We start from the raw sequence: 23,773 nt of genomic DNA on the forward strand, positions 1-23,773 counted from the left end.
GTTAATTTTCACAGCAACCGTAGTATCCTTGTCCCTGCCCTATGAATTTGACAGAGTTTTAAGTAACTTTCCAAAATTACCCAGCCAGGAAGCAGTGAAGCAGGTGTTTGAACCTTGTCTTGACTTCAGAGGCGGTGCTCTTTCTGCCGTTAGGCTGCAGAGTGCCCATGGAGGACACTAAGTTCCCTCTAGTGTGATTCTGATTTGGACTTCTCCACTGACGAATGCTGTTGAGCATCTTTTCATGTGTTTATTAGCCATTTGTATGTCTTCTTTGGTTAAATGACTATTGAAATATTTTGCCCATTTCTTGACTAAGTTGTCTTATTGAGTTGGAAGAGTTCCTTACATATGTTAGATACCAGCTCTTTATCAGATATTTGATTTGCCAATATTCTCTTCCAGTTTGTGGTTTTTCATTTTCTTATTTGTATATTTTGAAGCACAAAAGTTTCTAATTTTGGTGAAGTCCATTTTATCAAAAAAAGATTTAATGCATTGTGCTTTTCCTGTCATATCCAGGAACTCTTTGCCTAGCCCACGGCCATGAAGACTTCTCCTGTTTCCTTCCAAAAGTTTTATAATAGGCTGGGTTTCACTTAATTATGGCGGTCACAGAGGTCTTCTATGTGGAAGTGGTGTGTAGGCTGAGATCTGGAAGCTGATGAATTAGGAGTTGAAAGGGGGAGGGAAGAGATTCCAACCAGAGGGAGTAGCACGTGCAAAGCTCAAGGCTGGTGGGATGATGTCGAGTTTGAAGAGGGAGAAGGAGGGAGGCCATCTGAGCTGGGCGCGGTGAGTTCTGGTGGTGGTACATGATGAGACGGGAGATGATGGGGTTGTTTGGACCATGTGAAGCAAGTCTGATAGGAGCAGTGGCGTCCAGGGGGGTTTTATTAAGCAGGAAGTGACATGACCAGATTTGCTTTGCAGAAAAATCACTCTGGCTGCTGTGCAGAAATGGATTGGAAGAGGGCTGGTGTGGCTTTGGATTGACCACCTAGGAGGCTATTGACCAGTCAGTGAGCGATAATGGCAACTTGGACCCAGGGGAAATGTGAAAATAGGGGGTATTAGGGACACTTGAGGGTTTGGCTGCCTGGAGTTCTGCGTGGTCAAGCTTTCCAACCAGCAGGTTACAGTAAGGGTGAGTGAGCCAGTGTCTGTCACTTCCACTCTGTTCCCTAGTACTCACCTCGTTTTGATTCTGTTCCTTGGACTTTTTTACCAGGAAGAAATAGTCCTAATAGCTTACACATAGCAGTTGAGTTTAACTATCTTCACTGCTTTCCTCCTTCATAAGACTTTGGGAAAAAATTAAAAGCAAGTTATTTATTCATATGTCCATTTCATTAAAAATAAGTGCTTATTATTTGCTACACACATAGAGGGTTCAGTCCCTCTGTTGTGGAAAGGAAAATCTTTAGGTAAAAGTGGCTCATAGTCTAGGGTCAGTAGTCTCAGTGGGACCCACTTGTACTGTTGATTCAGGAGGTTACGAGTTAAATGTTACTGAGTCTGGTGACTGCAAGAGAACAGTGACAGTGACAGAAATGGTGCCCTGTAACCCACTAATTCAACAAAAGATGACTGTGAGACATTTTCAAGGACTGCAGTATGAGTTTTAACTCTGAGCTTTTATTTTAGTTCTGAAATACGAAATGGGGAAGAATCTTTCCTATGGTTTTCCCAGATTGTCCTTTAATTGAGTGAACTAATAGAAGCAAATTACTGTTTCTCAAAGGGATCACAAAAAACCTAATTAATTTTATCTTTCAAAATACAACAGAAAACATGAGATTTCTAGGCTAATGGTAAGAAGTGTCTTGCTGAGAAAACTAAAACGTATTATTTTTACAAAGTATTTTCCATTCTGTCTGTGAAATTGATGCCTAGAAACATACTTCCTCTTCTACTGTTTTCTGAAGTATACAAGGAGAATTGAAGATTTCTCTTGACTCAAGTTATAGAGAAGGGCAGTTCATGAAATGCTGCTGTGAAGAAAGAAAAACAGAACGTGATGTTGGAATCCCTTTGCCGGGATCATTCTAGCTTCTTAATGTCATAAATAGTAAATGAAGGACCTTTTTGATCATCAAAATTGAGAGATTCTAGGAAATTGGAAAATATTTCATCTCTTGTGTGCATACCCATGATTGTAATGGAAGGAGCTAGGTTTAGGAAAGGAAAGGGTTAAAAAGAGGGAAAAAAAAAAAAAGATGTAAGAAATTATCAGATTCTGGGTCTTTTTTTAAGGGACCCACATAGGTTTTTATAAGTATATTTAAGAACTGGCAAAGCTGTCTGAGCCACAAAGGCAGAGCTACCTGTTTCTAAGAGCATTGTCATTAATTGCCTTGACCGTGGAGAATAAACCAAGTTCCTCTGCATACAAGGAAGGGTCGACAGAGACAGTGAAAGGTCAGAAACAATTTATGTGAAAAATGCTGATCAGATCACTTCTCTCTCTCTCTGGCTCTGTCTTACCTGAATTTAAAAGAGAATATATACCACGTTTGGTGCCATCTTACATAATATGAAGGTTGTGTTTCTAAGGGTTTAAAAATCCTGGATCTCTATCCTCAGCCTTAGTTTATAGGCTAACGTATTCAAAGGACATGGAAACATAGGGCTGTTTTCCTGTTATGTTACAAACCGTCTCATAGAGTCAACTCGACTTGTTTTACTGTATTTTTAGGCAGACTTTTCATAAGATGGCAAGTGTTTGGGGGGTTGTTTTGTTTATTTTTTGTTTTTCTCTCCTGCTTATGATCTTATACGAAAAAACAAGGTAATAAAATGAAGATAATTCTGTTTGGCTTAGACTAAACTTTTTTCTCGAGTAGGTGTTTCCTGAATGCTGCGCCTTCTCACCTGTATTCCATCGTCGATTTGCTGTTTTCACGGTCACTCTTGAGTTCCTACTTTGTGTTCAGAACAGTAGAAGACCACGAAGTTCCCCAAGAAAACAACTTATTTCTGTGTGTTGCACTGGTGGGCAAGTCTTCATTCTAAGGAATTTTGGCTTTATGTGGAGAGTCATGTCATGTCGCCGTTTCAAAGCACAATGGGTCTTATTTTAGGAATGGCAGCTCCGCTTGCATACTTTTCTTACACTAAAATAGGCTTCTTGTATTATCTTGCTGCCATTTTAAGTACACATCACTGAGTACATAGAAGGGAGTTCCTGTAATGTCTTAATGTGTTGAACTTTTCATTGAAAGGATAAATATCCTTACAGGTTGTATGCTTATTCTGAATAAACTCTCAATTCTCCTTCAGTTTCTCTGCCTATTTTCAGTTGTCAACCCCAAGGAAAAGTTCACTGCTGCATCATGTTGTAAATATGAATTCTGGGAAGTGATTCACAGGCTGTGTTTTGTTGATCATTTGGTGGTGACATTATTTTTGGAATGATATTTTTAATGCTTGAAAGGTTTCTTGGCCAACTTTTCTGTAGTCCTTTGTGAATCTTGTTAAGCTCAGGTGTGTTTGACTATGCACTGCAGCGATCTTATGGACCAAGTTGATGTCATTGTCCGTTGCTCAGCCCCTGAAAGCCTGTAGTGGCCACTTCCTGCTCCCACTCTTACCCTTGACGGTGATACGTGTTTATTCTCAGCCCATTTAACGGGATGCCAGTGTTTCCCGCCAGCTGTGCTGCTGTTTTCCTGAGCTGCTGTCTGTCTTCTGCATCATTGCACCTTGAACACCTGGCCTGCTGTGACTGCCTCCTGCACCTGTGCAGTCAGGCAGCCAGTTGGAAGCCTGCTACCCTCCACCTGCTCCTGCGTGGGTGGTGTGGACTGTGCGGCCTCCAGGCTGGGGTTGTTACCAGGTCATTCACCAAACTCGCTGAGCATGTGACAGGCACTGACGCTGCCAGGTTGAAAGTATAGGGGAGGAAGGTTCTCTCCTCCGCCTCTCAGGTTTAGTGCCTACATCCTGAAGATTAAATTGGCAAAAGAAAGATTTTTATTTGAGGTTAATATCTTAATTTTTATGTGTACATGGAGGCCTTCTTAGAAAAGAAATGAAGACCCAGAGCAGCAGTTGGATGCGCCTTCTCTGCTGATCAGTCATCTCCAGTGATTACGAGTCAACCTCCCCCAGGTAGGGGAGAGCGAGACACTTTTACAAATGAAAACTTACTTCCTTTACAAAGGGAAATTTATACCCTGCTTTCAGCAGAAAGGGGAAGGCCAAAGAGCTTTCCCTGTTTCTGCTGTTTCTACATTGCCTTTAGCTCAAAATAATCCTCGTGCTAAAGTGACATATTTTGGGGTGGCATACCCTGACCCCTTTAAAAGACATCATGTCTGTCCTCGAGGAACCTGGTGTCTAGTGGAGGGACAGAAGGCAAGCATGTGGCAGGAGTGAAGCTTCTGTGTGACCGTGGGAACGCGGAGGAAAGAGCCTAAAACTCCCTGCTTCAGAGGAGGGAGCCATTGATCTGAGACCTGGTGGTCGAGCTGAGGTTGGCTGAGCCACATGCAGCACCGTCCGGTCAGGCAGGGGTGTGTGTGGCTTGTTTGGAGCCTGAGGACGTGGACTGTGAATCATTTGAACTGGGAAAGCAACTTCTCAGCGATACTTCCTGAATAGTGGTCTAGTTTCCAGGCTGTTCCTATGAAAGTCCTCACTGTCCATAATGTAGGTGAAGAGCCGGAGGAAAACAGGAAGAGCAGAGGGTCGAATAATCTCTGAACACAAGTTTGAATCAGGAATGGTGCGTCTTTGACATTTCACACTGGCCTTCTTCCCTTTCCCTCTTTCTGCTGGGCATGAATCCCTTCACGACCAGAAGTCCCTACTGCTGCCCCTGCCACGGCTGCTCTCTCCCCGGCCCACTGCTGCATCCCTCAAAACCGGCTTTCTTTTTGCCTCCATATCCATACAGCAGTTAATCTGAGAGAAGCATTGGGAAGACAGCAAGCATAATAAACCAAGTCACATTAAATTTTGAACGTTGAAACTTTCTCGAAGCTCCCAAATACAGTATTCTCTACGTGCTGAAAAGGGAACAGTTAAACCTGTAAGCCTCTAATGAGAACTTTCAGGAAGTAGTTCAAAGGGAAGGGAGGAATTTGGTCTTGTCAACAGGCTGCCCCCTGTGCTGACAAATGTTCCCTTCTTCTTGCAACTTCTTCTGCTTCTTGACTCAGGGATCTACTCAGGGACATCTCCTGCCATCCCTGCTGGCTGCACCACCAGCCTGTCTGGGAAGCACAGAATCCATGTCTCATCCCTGTCTTGTTAGCTGGCAGTGAGGGGACTTGAGATGGAAGGAGGGAGGAGACCAAGACAGCCATTCATAATGCTAGTTTATTCGTAACTCACTCATTCATTAGCTTCCAACAGCTCATAATTGAAAGTGATTAATCCTCATTTCTGAAATATTTTCTGGAAATAATGAGGTATGATCAGCTGTCAAGCATGCTGAGATATGACTATCACGGAACCTTTTAGAGGCAGAATGTTTCCAACTTGTGGCATGAGGACATTCGTAACAAGAGGCCCTTGCATCCAAAAGTATATTGTGCTCTGGGTCCTGTGTGGTAAATATTGGTAGTTCCAATATATGCAGTATTCTGTTTCGAATGTGTATAAATATTGTAGGAGATAAAATTGAGTCATTTTAAAAGTGCTGTTAAATTCATAATAGATTTTTGTTATGTATTTTCTCGGTAAATTGTCAATAAAAATATACCCACCCTTAAACTTGAAAAGGTTTGAAACCATTGTTCGGATTTTTGGACTACTTAATTTGAAATCAAGGCAGCATAAGTAAAAACATCTCCAAAGGTGATTGTTTTGAATGTTATTGAGTGTTCTTCAGTGATATTTAAAGTCTAAAGAAATCTAACATCTGAATTTTTCCATCAGTGTTGAGAATCATTATGCTAATGTGTAAACGTAAACGGAACACAGTTTTGATCTCCCAGCATTCCACTGGTGTCGTGAGGAACTTCCTGTCCGACTGGTGGTTCTCTGCCCTTTGGCTGGGACAGTTTCTGATGGAGCAGTGGGAGTGGTGCAGACAGGAGCTGGCTCCAGGTGGTGCGACTTGGGCAGTCTTGGGGCAGGAGCCCTGGCCCAAAAAGATGAAGAGCGGTTCCTCACTCGGCTTTATTCCTTGGGCTTTAAGGCTTTGGGATTCTAGAGTGTCCTGTTAAAATGCAGATGCCCTTTTAGGGAGATACTAAACCTAAAAACACAGAATCTTGGCTCTGAAGAGCTGAAAGGGTCTTGTTCTGTAAAAACTTCTCACAGAGCTTAGTTGACAACTAGCTAAGTGTAAAATCCTGGTGAAAAAGATAACGCAGCCTCCTGAGGTCAAGAAAATTAGCTCCAAGAGAGGAGACCAGGCAGCCTTGAGGGCCCGGGGCTGTCAGGGACGCCCAGGGGAGGCCGTGTCCACCTCACATCGTGCCCACACCCAGCCTGCGTCTTGCGGGCCTCCAGATTTCAGGGCCCCCTTAGAAGAAAATCATTTTTGATCAGACAGAAACACTCAAATTATAGGCATACAGATGGCATTCCTTTGACATCTTTGAGGTCAAACATAAAATGGTAAGTGATGGTATCTCTGACTGCGTTTTCTTTTTGATCTGACTCATGAGAAAGCAACCGAAGCTTAAGTTCGTTTCCCCATACTGCTGGTGAGACTGATCTCGGGAGGCGGCTGTCAGAACTAGTTCACTTTTGTCAAGTGATTGCATGTTCCTGGAGGAATAAGATACAGAAATATAAATTTTCAATAATTAATGAAAATTTAAACTTAGTATCTATGTCTCTAAATGTTTTCCTCATGATAAAAAAACAAAACGCACAAAACTAACTCCCTAACCGCAGGCTTCAACACCAGGCCCAATCACTGCCAACAAGTTTTTGTTTTAATTAACGTCATCTCATTTTTAGATGTACTGAGATGTTACTGCCTCCCTTCTCTTTTTTTCCCCCTCCCTCCAAATCTCCTTAGACAGGCATATGAGTTTAGTGTTTGGAGATTTCTCAGATTTTTTTTTTTTAATAAAATAGCCAGTCTACCTCACTGCTATCATAGACTTTGTTGAGGAAATTCCAGTGACACCACTTTTATACTGAAATTCAAATGTTCCGAGCAAGGGGGTACATCTGGGTTTTGTGTCCTTAAGTTTTCTGTTTGCGAAAAAAGTCATTCCTTCCTTACAAGTGTTAGAAATTGGAAGAGTTTGTTTTCTTTGTTTTTAACGTTTAGAATTTACAAATAGAAAATATTGGTGTGAAACTTAACTGTGATCTATCTTAACCCACGAATAGATTGTGTTTAATGGCCGTGAATCCAAAGCAGGTGGAGCTGTTCTTAAATATGTTCTTAAATATTTAAATTTTTAAATATGTGGTTACTTACGTTGCATACCGGGTTTTCAAGGCTGAGAAGTTTCTGCTTAATTTAAACCTTTTACCCATTAGTATTTGCCATTTAGTCTGTCAAAGATCACCAATTTTCCAAGCATTACAATGTATTATATAATTTTTTAATAATTCAGAAAGGTCTTTAAAACCTGTTAATGCCTTAGGTTATTGTGATTAACTGCTTATATTAATGAAGCTCATAATGTTGATTAATGGATAACCCTAGATTTTACTGTAGTATTGCTATAAAGTAGTGTATTTTCAATTATGAACAAATAAGCTATAAGGAGTTATAGGCATGTAGTAAATATGTTTACTAAATATATTGAATAAATTAAATGCATAAATGAGATTAGAGGGTGTAGCTTGAGTGGTAGACTGCATGTTTAGCATACACAAGGTCATAGGTTCAATCTCCAGTACTTCCTTTAAAAATAAATAAATAAATCTAACTGCCCCCCAAATGTTTTCTTTAATTTTAAAAATTAAAAAATGTTTAAAAAGAATAGGTGAATAAAGAAATGTATTCACATATTGAATTTCTAAAAGAAGGAATTACTTGACTTTATAACCACTCAAAACAGTAGAGAATTAGTTGGATATGTCAAAATACAAATTTATTATGATTATTGGGGGATGAAGATATTTTATATATTTATAGAGTCTTATGCTTACTTGAATTTTTAATTCTAAAGCTATATAACGTTACAAAAATTTTATACTATTGAGATCAAACAGCCATCCCACAGTCTCACTGTATTAATGAAACTGATTTTTTCAGGAGTGCTTACCAGCCCGTTTTCACGTGATGAGTTACTCACATGTCTTTTTATTCTTCTTTTACTTAATATCTATGTCTTCACCACATTTGTCGATGGCTACATGATGGCTTATCAAGTGGCCGAGTCGTTTCATGCAGAAATGAGCTTCTAAGTGTACGTAGCACTTCTCTTCTTTTGAATTGTGTCCTTAGTGTGTATCTGCAGAAGCGATATCCTTAGGGGAAAGTATATGGATTTTTAAAATCAGATTGCTTCCTAAGCGTCTTTTTCATGGTTTACGCAAACACTGCTAATGAGTTATCTCATCTCACTCTTGTTAGCGTTGTTTACATATTGGCCAGTCTGTAAGGGGACAAAATACAACTTCATTTTTTATAATATACAGGGCTGAACATCTTTTTGTTTTCTGTGAATTGCCTGTTTTTTCTATTGAAAAGATTTTATTGGGGTCTGAATTTTTTTCTAACAGTTTTGTTTTTCACTGTGGTGAAAATAATGGTCTTTTGCCACTTGTGGCAACTATTTTCCTCAATCTGTTGTTTCCCTTTTTATTGTATTTTTTTAAACATCCAAGAGTATTTACTGTTCATGTTACACAGGATCTGTTGATCTTTGATAATTTCTTCAAGTGTGTGTAGGATCCCTTATGGTTAACTTTAAAGGTTTAGTTTGGTTTTCTTTTTCTTTTTCCATGTATCATTTTTGGTATTCAGTTATTTGATTCATCTCATATGCTTCTAAATTGATTTAATAAAGGGCCAACAAGATTTCTGAATACCGTAATACCATAAATTTATTATTTCCAATATAGAAATAATACCATAAATTTCTTTACTTCATTTGATTTTGATATATCCTTAATTATATTTGTTTAGTATGTGATCTAGTCTCTTTGGGGGATTTCCCATTTCAGTGATCTGCCCATCTCCTTGTTTTCTATAATGTTTGAATTGTTATTTTATGAAGTGTTGTAATATCTGGTAGGGCTAGGCTTCCCCTCACCTTTTGAAAAATACATGATCAAGTTTTGATTTCAGAATTACTACCAAAAATCCAATAGATAGCTTTTGATTTTTTTCCATACCCATGACCTTCGGAAATTTGAAATAATTTCAGTTTCTCCATCAGATTTTGATATGTAATAATTTCATTTCTTGTGTTAATTTCTAATGTGTATAATTTAAAAATCAGATTATTCATGAAGCATTTGATGCTTCAAAATGTGTTAGCATGTATTTGGGCATGATAGTTAGCACGGGGGTAGGGGGAGTTTTCCTTGATCCTCTTAGGGTCCTTGGCTGGGTCTGAAAATTAAAGTGACAAAGACAGATGAACAGGAGCAAAGTATTCAGATTTAATGTAAGTTTTACATGACACAGGGGCCTTCATATGGAGATGAAGACCCACAGAAACAGTTAAGCTTGAGTGTTTTATGCAGGTTTGGTGAAGAGTGGACAGTCGTGAAGAAGTGTTACAGGACAGAGGGTATGAGGTAGGTGTAGGGAACTGGGGGAGATGTAGCAAGGTCTGTGTGTTGGACTCTTCTCAGTGTCCTTCCGTCTTCGGGGTAAGGATGCTCCTTTCCTCCAAGTGTGGAAAGGATCTTGCGTGAGGTTCTTATGACCTGCTTCAGGGGAGAAGAGCAAGGGGAAGGTCAGAGTGAACTTCCTGCTTCTGCCGTTTTCTCAGACTCCTTCAGCTGAAAATACTCAGTATATCAAGGTGCCGTATTATGGGGTAGCATACCCCAAACCCCATTATTAGTCACATATGGTTACATCTCTTCTGCCTCTGTTGGCATACCTTCTATGTCATTACCTCACTCCAGGTGTATGTACTTTGTCTTCTCCTAATTTGCATTTGGCTGAGTTTTGTCTATTTTAAATACAAGTGTAATTTTATATTGTTTACATAAATGTCTAATGGAGATGATCCTATGTTGTCTCTGGAAATGGAGAGGATGAGACTCGCCCCTTGGTTGGATCTGGGTTCAGGACAAAGAACTGATGGTCACAGCGTTTTTCTTTCCTGCTGTATGAAGCCCCCGGGCCACGAGCCCGGGACTGGTGAGGGAGCCGCAGAACGGGATCCAGTGCTCCGGAGGGATTCCCGCCCTGCAGGCGCCCGTCTCTGCTCTGGGAGGACGACTGTGGGCACACTTGTTTACCTTTATACCTTTTGGCTGCTGCTGGAGATTTTCCGTTTTAGACAATTTTGTAAATAATTTAAAGAGAAGTTTAGGAGAGGATGTTTCTGTCATTTCCATGAGTTGCACCAGCTTCCTCATCTTATATTTATTCTTTTCAATTATATAAATATTTATTCAGAGTGAAAATCTGAATGAAGTGGATGCAGATATATTTCCTCAAGAGCTTGGTTCTCAAAGCCTGGTCCCTGGACCAGCAACATCAGCATCATCTTGAAATTAGTTAGAAATGCAGATTCTCTGGCCCCACAAATTACTGAACCAGAAACTCTGGTCATGGGGCCCAGTGATCCAGCAGCCTCTTCTCACCAGCCCCCAAGGTGATTGTGATGACACTGCAGACCTGCTATCTCCATAACCCCTTTGAATGAACTCTCTAATGGTTGATTTTCACACTTAGACATGAGCAGTTGGTTTATACTTCTTTTCTGGAGTCTTTTTTTAAAATTTATTTTTATTTTTTTTTAGGGGGAGGTTAATTAGGTTTACTTATTTATATATTTATTTAGAGGAGGTACTGGGGATTGAACCTAGGACCCTATGCATGCTAAACATGCACTTTACCCCTTGAGCTATACCCCTCTCTGCCTGGAGTCTTTAATGTAGTAACAAAAAACAAAACAAAACTTTGGATTTTGAAAGGATTCCTATAGCAATCCCAACTTTTCCCATTTTTTTTCCTCGCCAAATAATTGCTGTTAAGTAGGTTAATATTCTAAGTAAAATTAAGGAAAGTCAGATATCACTTTAAAATTCTAGGAAATTGGGCTAAATATTCATAACACAGAGCTTCAGGCCTGAAGTTTTTTTAGTCTTATAAGAAAAAAATTGGAAACCATCCAAAGAATGGGATAACATGACATATGCTTGATATCTTATACAGCATTTTTACATATTGATTTTGTAAAAAAGTATACATTGTCAACATAAAACACTTTCAAATGGAATTGAACCACTCCTGTAAACGGACTCATCTTATCCGTCTAGTTATTTGTCGATCCCCTGAAGAAAGTATAGCTACTCTGATGCTGCCTGGACTCACTTCAGGCCACAGGCTCTCCTGTCAACCTCCCACCTTGAGCCCGTGAAGTTTGAACAAGTTAATAACTCAGGAAGCCTCTGACCACAGATTGAGTGCACTCCTCACTTATCCATTAATCTTACGCTTTTTGGTTCTAATCATTCTTTAAGCAATAGAATGACTGAGAAAACGAATGCAAAAAATACCTTCAGGTTTTTGTTAATAGTTGAATCTGATTTTCCTGAAATGTCATTGTCTTAATTCAATAGGTCCTGAATTCCTTACTGCTAATCTGATTTTCATATAATTTTAGTAAAAAAAAAAAAAAAAAAAAAAAAGGATTTGAGATCCCTCCTCCTGACCCAATCAAAAGTAAGGAAAAATAGCTCATAGTATTTAAGAGCTGAAGTGACTTTCTTCTGGATGTCATCCACCCACCCCCACCCTTTCTAACTGATAGGAAGTTGGAGGCCTGGCGGGGTGAGTGGTGTGACTCAGAGACTAGCAGCCACACTGGGGGCTTCTAAACTGCCTTGCTCCTCTCAGAAAACAAGATAAGGTACAGTTGAGTATTTCTGTCTGTTTTGGACAAACCTTGTACATATTGTGTTTCTGCAGTATCTATTTTGGCCATACTGTAGGTCATGGTCATTTCCTCCAGGGTAATTGATAGAAATTTAAAAAGTGTTCCAGAAGTTTAGGCACTAGAATGGTGTTTGTTTCCTGTGACATGGGTTTAGGAAACAGCTGTTCCAGTAGCTGCTCTAAAGGATTGAACTTTGTGAAGTCTTCTTAGGAGTTGCCATGAGTTGTTGTCTAAAAGTTATTTGTTCTGTCTGCAAAACCCGCCATTGTTCCAAATTGCTACATTTTAGGTAAGAAGCATCCTCTATTAGTTGCATGTAAAAGAAATAAGTGTCATTTGGTTCTTGATAAGTGTGTGTGTGTGTGTGTGTGTGTGTGTGTGTGTGTTGGAGGGAGGGTGAAGAAGAGTTCTGTAAAGTCATTTAACTTTCTTTTAAAAAATGTATTAACTTTAGCATGCACTGATTTTTTTCCCCTAAGGACCAATTCTACGGGATAAAGGCTCTATAATATTTTAGAATACTCAGAAATAACGTATAAAATAATTGTAAGTCTGTCTTGGAAACCAACTGTTGATGAAGGCTGGACAGAAAACTTTTTTAAAAACTGTAAAAACATAGGGCACAGAAGCTGGTTAAATGAAAGTTTAAAATGAATGTTTAAAACCTACAATTCTAGGACAGTATTAATTAAAGGTCTCTTTTTTGATTTGAGACAATTTGTATTCATATTTTAAGGTAGGGCAGGAGGTTGGGGAGCCTATAAAAATGGTTGTGTGTGCCTTATTTGGAAAACTAATTTGCAGTAGAAATAAAAGGTAATTGTTAAATGGTAAAATTACAGAATTAGGTGGGTTTTAAAACTGGAAGGAAATGTATATTTTGTCATTGTCTAACAAGTCCTCAATTCCTGTGTAGAATTTTTCTAAAATTAAATATATCTTACTATTTAAATAATAGCAATTATGGAAAATATTTAAAAGGAAGTTGAAACTTGTTCCGGGCAGACACATACTCTAGGGAGAAGAGACAGGAAAGGAAACCAGTTCCCTGTATCACAGTTAGTAGTTAGGTCTCACCAGTCTCACCAAATGCTGGAGAAGATGTGGAGGACTGAGTCGCCCTTACACTGGTGATGGGGCCACTTGAAAAAAGAGTTTGGTGGTTCCTTTCTAAACCCAAAAATGCGCTTACCATGTGACCCAGCAGTTGCATTCTTGGGCATTTATCTCCAAGAGATGACTTATTTTCATCCAGGAGCTAGTACACAAGTGCTCATAACAGCTTTATTCATAATAGCCAAAAGCTGGAAGCAACCCAGGTGTCCTTCAGGACAGACAGGTCTGCACAAGACTATAGACTGTGAATGTGATAAGCCAGCAGAGCCCCCCTCCCCCGCCACCCCACCCTCTCATGAGTGCCTGCACGACAGCTGAGATCTGAGTACGCTCTGTGGAGTGTACCAGTGTCCGTTTTTTGGGGTTTGATATTGTACATTGATTAGTATGTTAGCACTGGGGGAGGCTCAGGGTGGGTGGGTGGGACTGCCATGTTCATTTCTTGACAAAATCCTGTGAACCTGTAACTACTTTAGAGTAAAAAGTTAAAAAACAGCAATTCTTCCAGTGGCACAATAAAAGAAAAAAAAAAAAGACTGAATATTGCAGTTTTGTATGGTTCAAGGAGAAAAGAAAACCTGATTAGTATAGACCAAAATGCTGGCTGTGGTCATCCATTTATGGTGATTTCAGAGAGATTTTCACCTTATTATTTGTACTTCTTTATGATTAAAATTTTTCCATAACGTACATGCATCATTCATCATCAAAGACATTAGAAAGCTATTTGTTTACCTGTTTGTATTTAGAAATTTGTTCAGGGATTTAGAGATTTCACATTTCTTCCTTGACCATGTCATATGCATTTTAGTGTCACAAAATTCATATCCTCTAGTGATAAAAAGACATCTGAATTGTAAATATTTAAATGATAGATTTTAAATTTATTCTTAGTCTTGGTTATTTATCTTTAATGGAAAATGTTCTCAATCTTTTAGTATTATCTAGAGATTACCAGAATTTTTCATAACTCCTTTTTAATTAAATTTTTTTGTTTCTCTTTTAACATATTTGGAGTAAAGAGATTCTCATTCTTTTATCGGAGAGGTTTATCCAGGTTTTCCGCACATCATCCCTTTCCTCCTTCCCAGCTGCTCCAGGCGTTTCCCGCTGTTACCACCTCACTATCTTTTATTACTTATCAGCTCTGTTAAAAGGCTCAGTTGTGGAGTTGAAATTGTTCCTGAAATGAGCTTGATGGATTTTTTTTTTTAATATTTCATATATCTTGTGCTCCTACCCTTATGCCCCATTAAAACGTATAATTGAGAATTGATTATACCATCTGCACTGGTAATGGGATTTTTTGTTGTTTTGAGAAATTATCCGTTTGAAATTGACAGTGGGGGCTAAAGTGGAGGTTGCAGTCAGATGAAACTTGAGCAATGACCTGGAGTTGAAATAAAAGGAGACGCAGGCCTGGGTTGATGATGGAATTAAATGATTACTCCTGACTCCTGCTGAAAACAAGCTATAGCATTTTTTTTTAACCTTAAGACTATTTGTTGAAATTCTTTAAATGTTTGTATTTGTCCAACTTTCCACATGTTGTAATAAATGACATCTTAGTTGTGAGTAAGGGGCAGTTTTTCCTTGTAGAAAATGTTCTGCGATTTATATTTTTCCATAGTCATTCTCCCAGATTCAGTTGCTGTTAAACCTCTAAATTTGAAGTATTCCCTCGCTGTCCTTCTGTCATTTCTCCTCTCCCAAATGTAGTTGTTTCTTGGCTAAACCTGGACTGATAATTCCAGGACAAACAGCACAATCAGACCATCCTTGCTTAGGCACATAGGCGAGGGTGACTCTTAGCTGCTGAGCAGGACTGTGGTTTTCGGTGTCTGCTACGTGCTTTTCTCATCATTGTCCTGAGTACAGAGCTGGTACAGAGTTAACTACGCTTAGTTCTCAGTAATTCTAGCTTAGAGGTCAGCTCTGAAACAAAGTGACTTAAAGAAAAGGAAAATAGCCACTGTTTTAAGTTTTAAAACATGTCACACACTTCTTATTTCAAATATTTCCAACTGCCTTTTATCAGTTCTCACTTTAAGTTCCCTCATCCAACCCTCCCCACCTTCTGTGAGGGCTGAAACATGGTAAGATTTCATTCCAACATAGAAAGCCTAAGATAAAAACTACAGGACTTATCATTCAGAACCATGAGAGAATTGAACTTTTGAAGCAGAAGTCTTAAGAAGAATCAGTTTTCAAGTTGCATAACTATTTCTATACCTATGGAAAGTCTTAGTGCAGTTAAAACAAGATATGCTTTAATGAAAGGCCCTTTGATGATGTCTGCATTGATCTTTGTTTTTGAGCTGCCTATTTTGGAATTACTTTTTAAGGTTTAATTGAACTTCGTTTGAAGTGTTTGAAGCACACTTAATCTATTTTAGGGTTGACTTATCCTAATGCACTTGTCAGTTGTGAAGCATTTGAGCAGACAGGGTGACGGCTGAAGTGAACAAATGAAAAGACATCCTCTTGAGTTCTCTTTTTTCCCCTCTTACAAGTACACTCTCAATTCCTTGCAGATTAAGGGCCCTGAAAGGTGACTTGTTCTCAAGTGCCTAAGTGGGGCCGAGAGAGTTAGGGTGATTCTTGGTGTCATCCTCATCCTAGCTCACGGTAATACTTCAGATCATTTCCTAATCTTAATGCTGTCAGCTGCTCTTCAGTACTGTGTGCCTGGTGACTCACATATGTTAGTTACTTCACTTGATCCTGCCAACAAACTTATGAAATAGGTTTACCTTTCTCATACAGTGGAGGAAGTTGAGACTTGGAGAGGTTATGTTAGTTGGAGTTAGTGATAGATATCCTAGCTTGGGTTTCTCTGGAAGCAGAGCCTGAGATGAGGATTTTGCTGCAGGTAGTTTGGGAGGTGATCCCAGGAAGCAGGAGGGAGGGAGCATGGAGGAAACAGCAATAAAGGGATGCATTTTTGAAGCTGCTGCTGTAAGCTGAGAGGCTGCAGGTCCACCAGGATGGCTGAGAAGTGTTCAGAATGCCTCCTGGAATTGTCCATCCAAAGGATGGGAGCTGGAGCATTGATACCCTGGCTTCTGTCACCCATCGGTTGAGAGCTGCCTTAATTCCCCAGAACTTCTGGGCCATTTGGCTTGTAGGTTCCCTGGAATTCAGAGAATACTCTGACCAGAAAAATACAACAGAAGCACCTTGAGGTGGGACCTTGTGAGCATACAGATCAGTTCACACAGAGCTGCCTTCAAGGGCTGTAGCTGAAATCAGAGGTAGACTAAAGGGAGGTGGTGTGATGTGTCAGAAGCATCTGCTAAAAGGGACAGGACCCAAGACCAGACTGATTATAAAACATGTGCTCTTTCCAGACCATCTCCCTGTAAACAGATATGAGATGGGGATGCAAGTCAGGGGGCCCTGGAAATAGAGAATGCACATAATAATTATCATGGTGTGAGGAGACCGCACGTCATCAACATCATACATGTGATCACATGTTGTCGGGAAGACTCATTTTCCTGTCTGTGTTGCTCTGGTTGATATTAGCAGACTAGGTTACAAGAAGAATATCCAGAATATTCTAAGTGTTGGAGACTATACCTGGTTTAGGATTTAAAATATACTCCATTATCCAGTTTTTAAGATCTGTGCATACAGGATTGTGTTGTCCTTAGGGGCTGAGATGAGGTGTTGGGTATTTGTGGTGGGAATGACTAAGACAGATCATGTGGGGCCTCAGAGACCATTGCTCATTGGAAGTTCTGCTATGGTGGTTATAGATCACCTGATAACGCCCTGAAGATTTTTAAATCTTTAAAAAGATTTTTTATTTTATTTTTTATAATTAACCTATTACATTGTGTAAGTTTAAGTTGTACAACATGTTGATTTGATACATTTATGTGTTGCAACATGATTGCTAGCTAACACCTCCACCGTGTCATATAATTACCATTTCTTTTTTGTGGTGGGGACATTTAAGATCTGGTCTTAGAGAAACTTTGAAGAATATAATAGATAGTGTTGACTATAATGGCAATGTTGTGCATTCAATCTCCAGAATTTACTCATCTTCTAACTGCAAGTTGGCACCCTTTGACCAGCATCTCCCCAATTCCCCGAACCCTTGTCCCTGGTTACCACTGCTTCACTGTTTCTATGAGTTCACCTTTTTTGGTTTCCGCATATAAGTGAGATCAGATGGTATTTGTCTTTGGCTGACCTATCTCACTTAGCATACTGCCCTCAAGACCGGCCCATCTGTGTTGTTTCTAATGGCAGGATTTCTTTCTCATGGCTGAATAGTATTCCTTTGCATATACACACCACATCTTCTTTATCCATTCAGATGTCGACAGACACTTAAGCTGTTTCCATATCTTGGCTATTGTGAATGATGTAGTAAAGATGGGAATGAAGATCTTTCTGATACCCTGTTTTCATTTCCTTTAGATATATGTCCAGAATTGGAATTACTGGACCACACAGTAGTTGTTTTAATTTGGTGAGGAATACCCATACTGTCTTGCACAGTGGCTGCAGCAGTTTACATTCCCACCAGCAGTGCACAAGGGTTCCCTTTTCTCCACATCCTCGCCAGCACTTGTTATCTCTTGTCTTTTGGGTGATGGCCATTCTAACCTGTGACCAGCATCTCTGCTCAGGGTCTCATGGGCTGAAGTCAGGAGTTTACCAGGCTGCATTCCTTTCTGGAGACTCAGGAGTAATCCATTTCCAAGCTTGTTCAGGTTGTTGGCAGAGTCCAGCTCCTTGCAGGGGAAGGACTGTCGTTTCTGTTCTCATGCTGGCTGTTGGCCTGGGATGGCTCTCAGGTCCTGGACACCACCTGCAGTCCTTGCATCCAGCCCCTCCATCCTCAAAGTCAGCGAGAGGGCATGACCCTCATGTCAGATCCCTCTCACACTCACCTCTGTCTCCAGGAAAAGCACAGGCCTGGTTAAGAGCCAGGGGAGGTCAGGCCTGGGATGGACGACTCTCTTTCTTAAGTCAGCCACGGAGCATAACCTAATCACGGGAGTCCTGGGGGTCATGCAGGGCGTGTGCTCTCAGGGAGGTGGGGGGGGGTTCCCAGGGGCCATCTTCAAATCCTGCCACTGCACCCTGTGGAGAATAAAGGACTTGGGGGTTAGAAGCAAATCCAGAAATAACCCTTGGCCTGTGTACAAGGTGAACGTGACTGCATCATCTGTGTTCTCCACGCAGCCTCGGGAAGATTGAGCCACTAGAGGGTCCTTACGGGATGGAAATTTAGGCTTCTCGATGGCAGCAAGGCTAAGGCTGGTCACAGTGTAGCTGTTCCCGGTGTTACTGGCTCAGCCCTCACTTGAATATAAAGTTCTAAAGTTTCACATCAGTGTTGGGTTAATATTTCTATCCCACATTTTCAGATGAGTCATATGAGCCTCCAAAAGGTTAACTGACTTAGCCAAGTGGCTGGTTCATCGACAGCAAAGCCAAGACTACGTGATTTTCTCACAGACCACAGTGGCTATGCACTTGCTCTTCAACATTTATTGAGCGCTTACTGTGTGCCCAGCCCTGGGTATATTAAGGTGAATAATACGTGGTTGCAGTCCTCCAGGAACCCCAGGCCTTCGCCTGCTGGGCCGTGAGGGACAAGTCAGCCACAGCAGCTTGATCTCAGGGACGTGGAGCCTCCGGATGGAACAGCAGGTTCCAGTGGGCTTGCTGAAGGAGTCACTGAGAAGTGGGTCTTGAAACATGAACAGCTGCTGTGTGAAGGGGGCATGGGTGATGGTCCATCTAGGCAGAGGGAGTCCCACGTGCTGGAGTGCCGAAGGGCACGGGGGGCAGCGCTGCGGTCAGGGCGCCGGTTCAACAAGCAGATGTGACGCCATGAGTCAGTGTACATAACCCGTCCTGCCTCAGTCCCTTTTTCAGACCCTGATCCAAATTCTGTCTCCTTAGCCGAACTCGATGCACAGCACGCCCAGAAGGTGCTGGAAATGGAGCAGACCCAGCAAGCGAAGCTGAAGGAGCGGCAGAAGTTCTTTGAGGAAGCCTTCCAGCAGGACATGGAGCAGTACCTGTCCACGGGCTACCTGCAGATAGCAGAGAGGCGAGGCGAGTGCGGGGAGGCGGCGGGGGGCCGCGCGGGGAGGCGGCGGGGGCCCAGAGGCCCCGTCCTGTTCTGAGACCTCAGCACTCAGAGTGGGTGCATCCTGCCTGTGTGTCTTACCGTTGTTTCTGCCTCTTCCTGTAGTTCTAGGCTTTTGTTGGCAATACTTAGAAAACATGAAATACCCTTTAAGAAAAAAAGTAAAAAGACAGAAGAAACGTTAGTCATAATTCTATAGCACAGAATAATCCCTATTCATGTCTTAGGGTGATTCTTTTCAGTCTCTGTCTGTTTATATAGACTGTAAGTAAGTCTGGCTTTGTGTCTGATTTTCCTTAATACTCATCTGGGGGATCTTCCTGGAAAGGCTGTTTTGAAAGCTACATCTTCACAGTCAGGATGCATCCTAACATACTTAGCCAGTGCCCTAGTTGAACATTTAGACTCTTTGCCTCTGTAAGCGGTGCTGTGATGAACATCGAGGTACATGAATGTTCGTCTGCATCTCTGATGGTTCGCAGGAACACACTGAGGAGCAGAGGAGTCGGACGCCAACGCCTTCATCCAGCCTCTCCTTCCCAGGCCATGGTGTCTCTGGAGGAGCGGTCGGGATGGGCAGCTGATGTTCCTCCCCAGGCGCAGGCAGTGTGGGCAGGCGTCCACGGCTTCCCTGCTTCCCTTCCCTCTGCGCTCCTGGCGTCTCTTCACCTCCCTGAAACCCCTTTTCCCATCTCTCTCTGAACTCAGCCCTCTCTTCCTGGCCTGATCACGCCCCTCCCCGCCAGGGGTCCCATCCTGGTGTGACCTCCGCCCTCCTCCTGTTTCTCCTTGCTTTTCCCACATGTACTGTTCCACAGCGGAGTGCGGTACCTGCTGCAAGTTTTTAAACCTTTACAGAAAAGGCATTACAATGTAGCTTGACGTGGCTTGTTTTTAGGCAGGTGTTTTGAGAACCATCCATTCGCTTCACTCCAGTTTGTTCATTTAGTTCTGTGGAATGGGAGTGTGCTACAGTTTATCCACTGCTATGCTGACGGGCGTTAGTTGTTTCAGATTCTTAGTAAAAACACTGCTGTTGTGGACGTTCTGATCTCTCGTACAGTTGTAAATCTCTTTAGGACAGTGCATCTCAGACTTCAGCAGGCCTCAGTCTCCTGGAGGGCTGTTCAGGGAGGGGACTGGGCCCCAGCCCAGCTTCTCCTGATCCAGCAGGTCTGGAGTGAGACCTGGGGGTTGCATTTCTCACTAGTTCCCAGGTGCTGCTGGTCTGGAGTCCACATCTTGAGAACCACTTCTTTAGGGTCTGTAACTGGGCAGGGATTACCGAGTCACATGACAAGCACATCTGACTTTACGAGATCCCGTCACATTACTTGCCAAAGTACCCACGCAGTTCACGCTCTCCCAAAAGCTATATGTACACCCTCTGCTCTCCACATCTTTGTCAGCACCTGGAAGCGTCACATACTTAAATTTTCTGCCAGGCTATGGGTATGAGATGATACCCCGTTTTGGTTTGAATCTGCATGTCCTTGATTGTCCATTTTCCCTCTGGTTGGTGGTTTTCCTTTACTGAGTCTTACTCGTGGTTGGGCCTTTTCTGATTATGTCTGATGTGGAGATCTCTCAATCTGTGGCTTTGCTGTTCTAGTGTGGCCTTTGCTAAATGTGTGGGGTTTTTTTTAATTAAGTGTTTATTTTTAATGTGACCAGCTTTGCCCACTTTTTATGGTTTGTGTTTTTGTGTCGTTTTGGAAGTCCTTCCCTCCAAGTTCTAAGAACATTCTGCTGCTTTATTCTAAAAGTTTCAGTGTTTTCCATTTTATATTTGGCTCTTAAATCCACCATGTTGGTTTCTGTGTCTATCATGAGGTGAAAGGATCCGCTTTAAATTTTTTCCATAGCAGTAACTTACGTCTGCCTCAGCACCAGCCCTCTCCCCACGGCGTCGCATGGTCTTGTCAGTTTCAACACATCGTGTCTTTTCTGTGCCATTCTTGTTTGTCTAGCCTTGAGCCAAAACCCCACTATCTTAATTACAATTCTTCAGTAAATGGCAGTTCTCAACCAGGGACAGCTGTGTCCCCTAGGGGACACGTGGCAGTGTCGGGAGAGCTGTGTGCTGTGACTAGGGCAGGGGTGTGCTGCTGGCATCTGGTGGCTACACACCCTACACTGTGCGGAGCTGCCGCCCGGCCCCAGGTGTGCTTAGTGCCTGCGCTGATGCAGCAAGTCCTGGTGGAGCCCTCCCCCGCCCCACACACATTTGTACGTGGCCTTCCCTTCGGAGTTGCCTTGGCTGGTCTTGGCCCTTTGTCCTCCTGGATAAATGTTAAAGTCAGATTTTCAAATGCTGTGAGAAGTCCTGTCCAGACTGACTGGAATGGCGTCGTTTCTGTGCTGAGGGAGAACAGCTTCTCAGCGGTGCTGGATTTCCCTGCACGTGTACGTGCTCATCTCCTCATTTCCTGTGTGGAGTGGAACTTGCTGCTGACACCGTCTGACTCCCACGATTTCTCTGTGGGAAGAGACAACTGTCCTTTTTCTCTTCTGGTTATAGAGGGTTCCTGTTTCTTGCTAAGTTCAGCGAGTTGCCGATGGAACTTGTCCAGTTGGTCAAACACTAGCGTGGCGTCCTCTTTTCAGTCTTTGCAGTACTTGGGGGTTAGGTTTGCTTCTGTGTTCATCAGACTGTTCACCTGTGCCTTCTGCCTTCTTCGTGGCTCTTACACAAAACATACTCCACATGTTTTGATAAGTAGTAGTTTCTGGGTCTGTAAACATTCCCACCAGGATTTCTCAGTTGACTTGTGAAGCTGTTTAGAAGTATGTTTTTAAATATTAAATTTTATTTTCGTTGGAGAATGGGATTTCCCCCCCTTATTCAAGACTGACCTTAAGGCCTGTTAGTGTGTTTCCCGGCGTGTGTCATGTATACTTGAGAACAGGATTCTCACTGTCAGGCGTGGGGGTCTGTAAGTCCATTTCTTTAGGCTTGTAAATTGCTTGTTCAGATGTTTCCTGTTAAAACTCAATTTTGGATTGCTTAATTATCAAAGAAGTACATTTAACTCTCCTTTCCCCCACGGTTATGGACTTGTTACATTTTCCTTGTCATTCTTCCCTGTTTTACTTGAAAAACATAGCCACAGCATATATAGTCACACAGCAACGCCTGGTGAGTTGAACCATTAAAAAATCATGAAGTGCTACTCTTTACCCCAATAATGCTTGCTGCCCCTTCAAGTCTATTTTGTTTGATATTAATGTAGCTACGTCAGCTTTCTTCTTCAAGTTAATTGTTTGCCAATTTCCCATTTTCTATTAGATTTTTAGTATTTCTGTGTTCTTATACTTAAGGAGTATCTCCTATAAACAGAATATAACTAGATTTTATCACCTATAGGAAACACTTTCAGGAAAATAGAAGGCACCTAGTAAGATGGTAATGAAGCCAGGTAATCAGTGATTACAGCAAATGTTAATGAACCAAATTTACTGTGACCACTGCCTGGCTTCATTCCAAAAAGGAGCCTTTGCTCCCTTCGAAACTGAAGTCAAAGCCAGGCCAGAAATGCCAGCAAGGCCTCCACAGGGACAAAGAAACTCCACACGTGCCCCATCGTGGGAGAGCGCCCCCAAGAGGGATGAGCTGGACCCCGTGTAGTCAGGTCCCCCTGACCTGTCAGCCTGGCAGGAGCCCGAGGACTGCACTGCCCCAGGGTCCCCGGTGAAGCGGCCGTGACCCCCCCCACCCCCTGTGGCCAAGGGTGGTGCTGATGGCAGAGCAGTGACCTCACCCGACTCCTGACCGTGCCGCATTGCCACCTCGAGCCAGATCGTCTCAACCCAAACACGCTTTTCCCCTGCCCGGCCGAACAGTTACTACACTCGTCCCTGGCTAGAGTACTCGGCTCTCATGATTCCTGTGCCTGAAGACAGTGAGACCCCGCCTCCCCCCAGACTAACCAGGGCTCCGGCTCCTCTCCCCTCCCTGTCCTCATCGTTCAGCCCCTTGATTCAGCCTGAGTGAAGTCGCCAGGTTAGATGCTATTACGATTGTCTATGCAGCGTTACATGTTCACTCACAGACCTACAGGTCTCTTGTGCGAACACCCTTCCTTGCACTTGAGTCTCCCCCAGGACCTGTCGCCGACCTCCCCTCTGGCTGGGCTTTTTGCTGAGAGCAGGCTCAGCGGAAGTTGTACCTGACACTTGATCTTAAATGCTCCTTAATGATATGTCATTGTAGACGTGACACCTACCTCTTTGAACTTGTTATTTCACTGTCTTGTTGACAAGCTGTCGGTCTCATTATTTCCTTCTTTCTTCACCTGCCCTTCCTCTCTTGACGTTCATTGCAGTGATCAGGGGAGGACTGCTTTTATCTGACTTGCTTGGAATATATTTTGTCCCCGTGTCTGGGATATCGAGTCTTTCAGCAGGTCTGGGAGATGATCGGCCTCCTCGAGTGCTGCTGCTCCCTGCGCCAGCTCCGTTCTCATTTCAGATCTGTGAACATGTTAAACGTCTGCATTTTCCACCTCTTAGCGCTTTCATACTGAGCACTTGTTTCTTTGCT

General features: G+C 42.2%; 1 protein-coding gene across 2 annotated transcripts in view; it reads left to right on the forward strand.

Annotated features, from left to right (window-relative positions):
- DTNBP1 (dystrobrevin binding protein 1) overlaps positions 1-23,773 on the forward strand; it is a 137,446-nt gene that overhangs the window by 110,996 nt on the left and 2,677 nt on the right. For both annotated transcript variants that reach the window (XM_072945638.1, XM_031688120.2), the window contains exon 8: positions 19,041-19,196. In XM_072945638.1, coding sequence (XP_072801739.1) covers positions 19,041-19,196 — 156 coding nt within the window. The remainder of the gene's footprint in view (positions 1-19,040; positions 19,197-23,773) is intronic.

Source organism: Vicugna pacos, chromosome 20, assembly GCF_048564905.1.
Source record: "Vicugna pacos chromosome 20, VicPac4, whole genome shotgun sequence".
NCBI classification, from domain to species: domain Eukaryota; kingdom Metazoa; phylum Chordata; class Mammalia; order Artiodactyla; family Camelidae; genus Vicugna; species Vicugna pacos.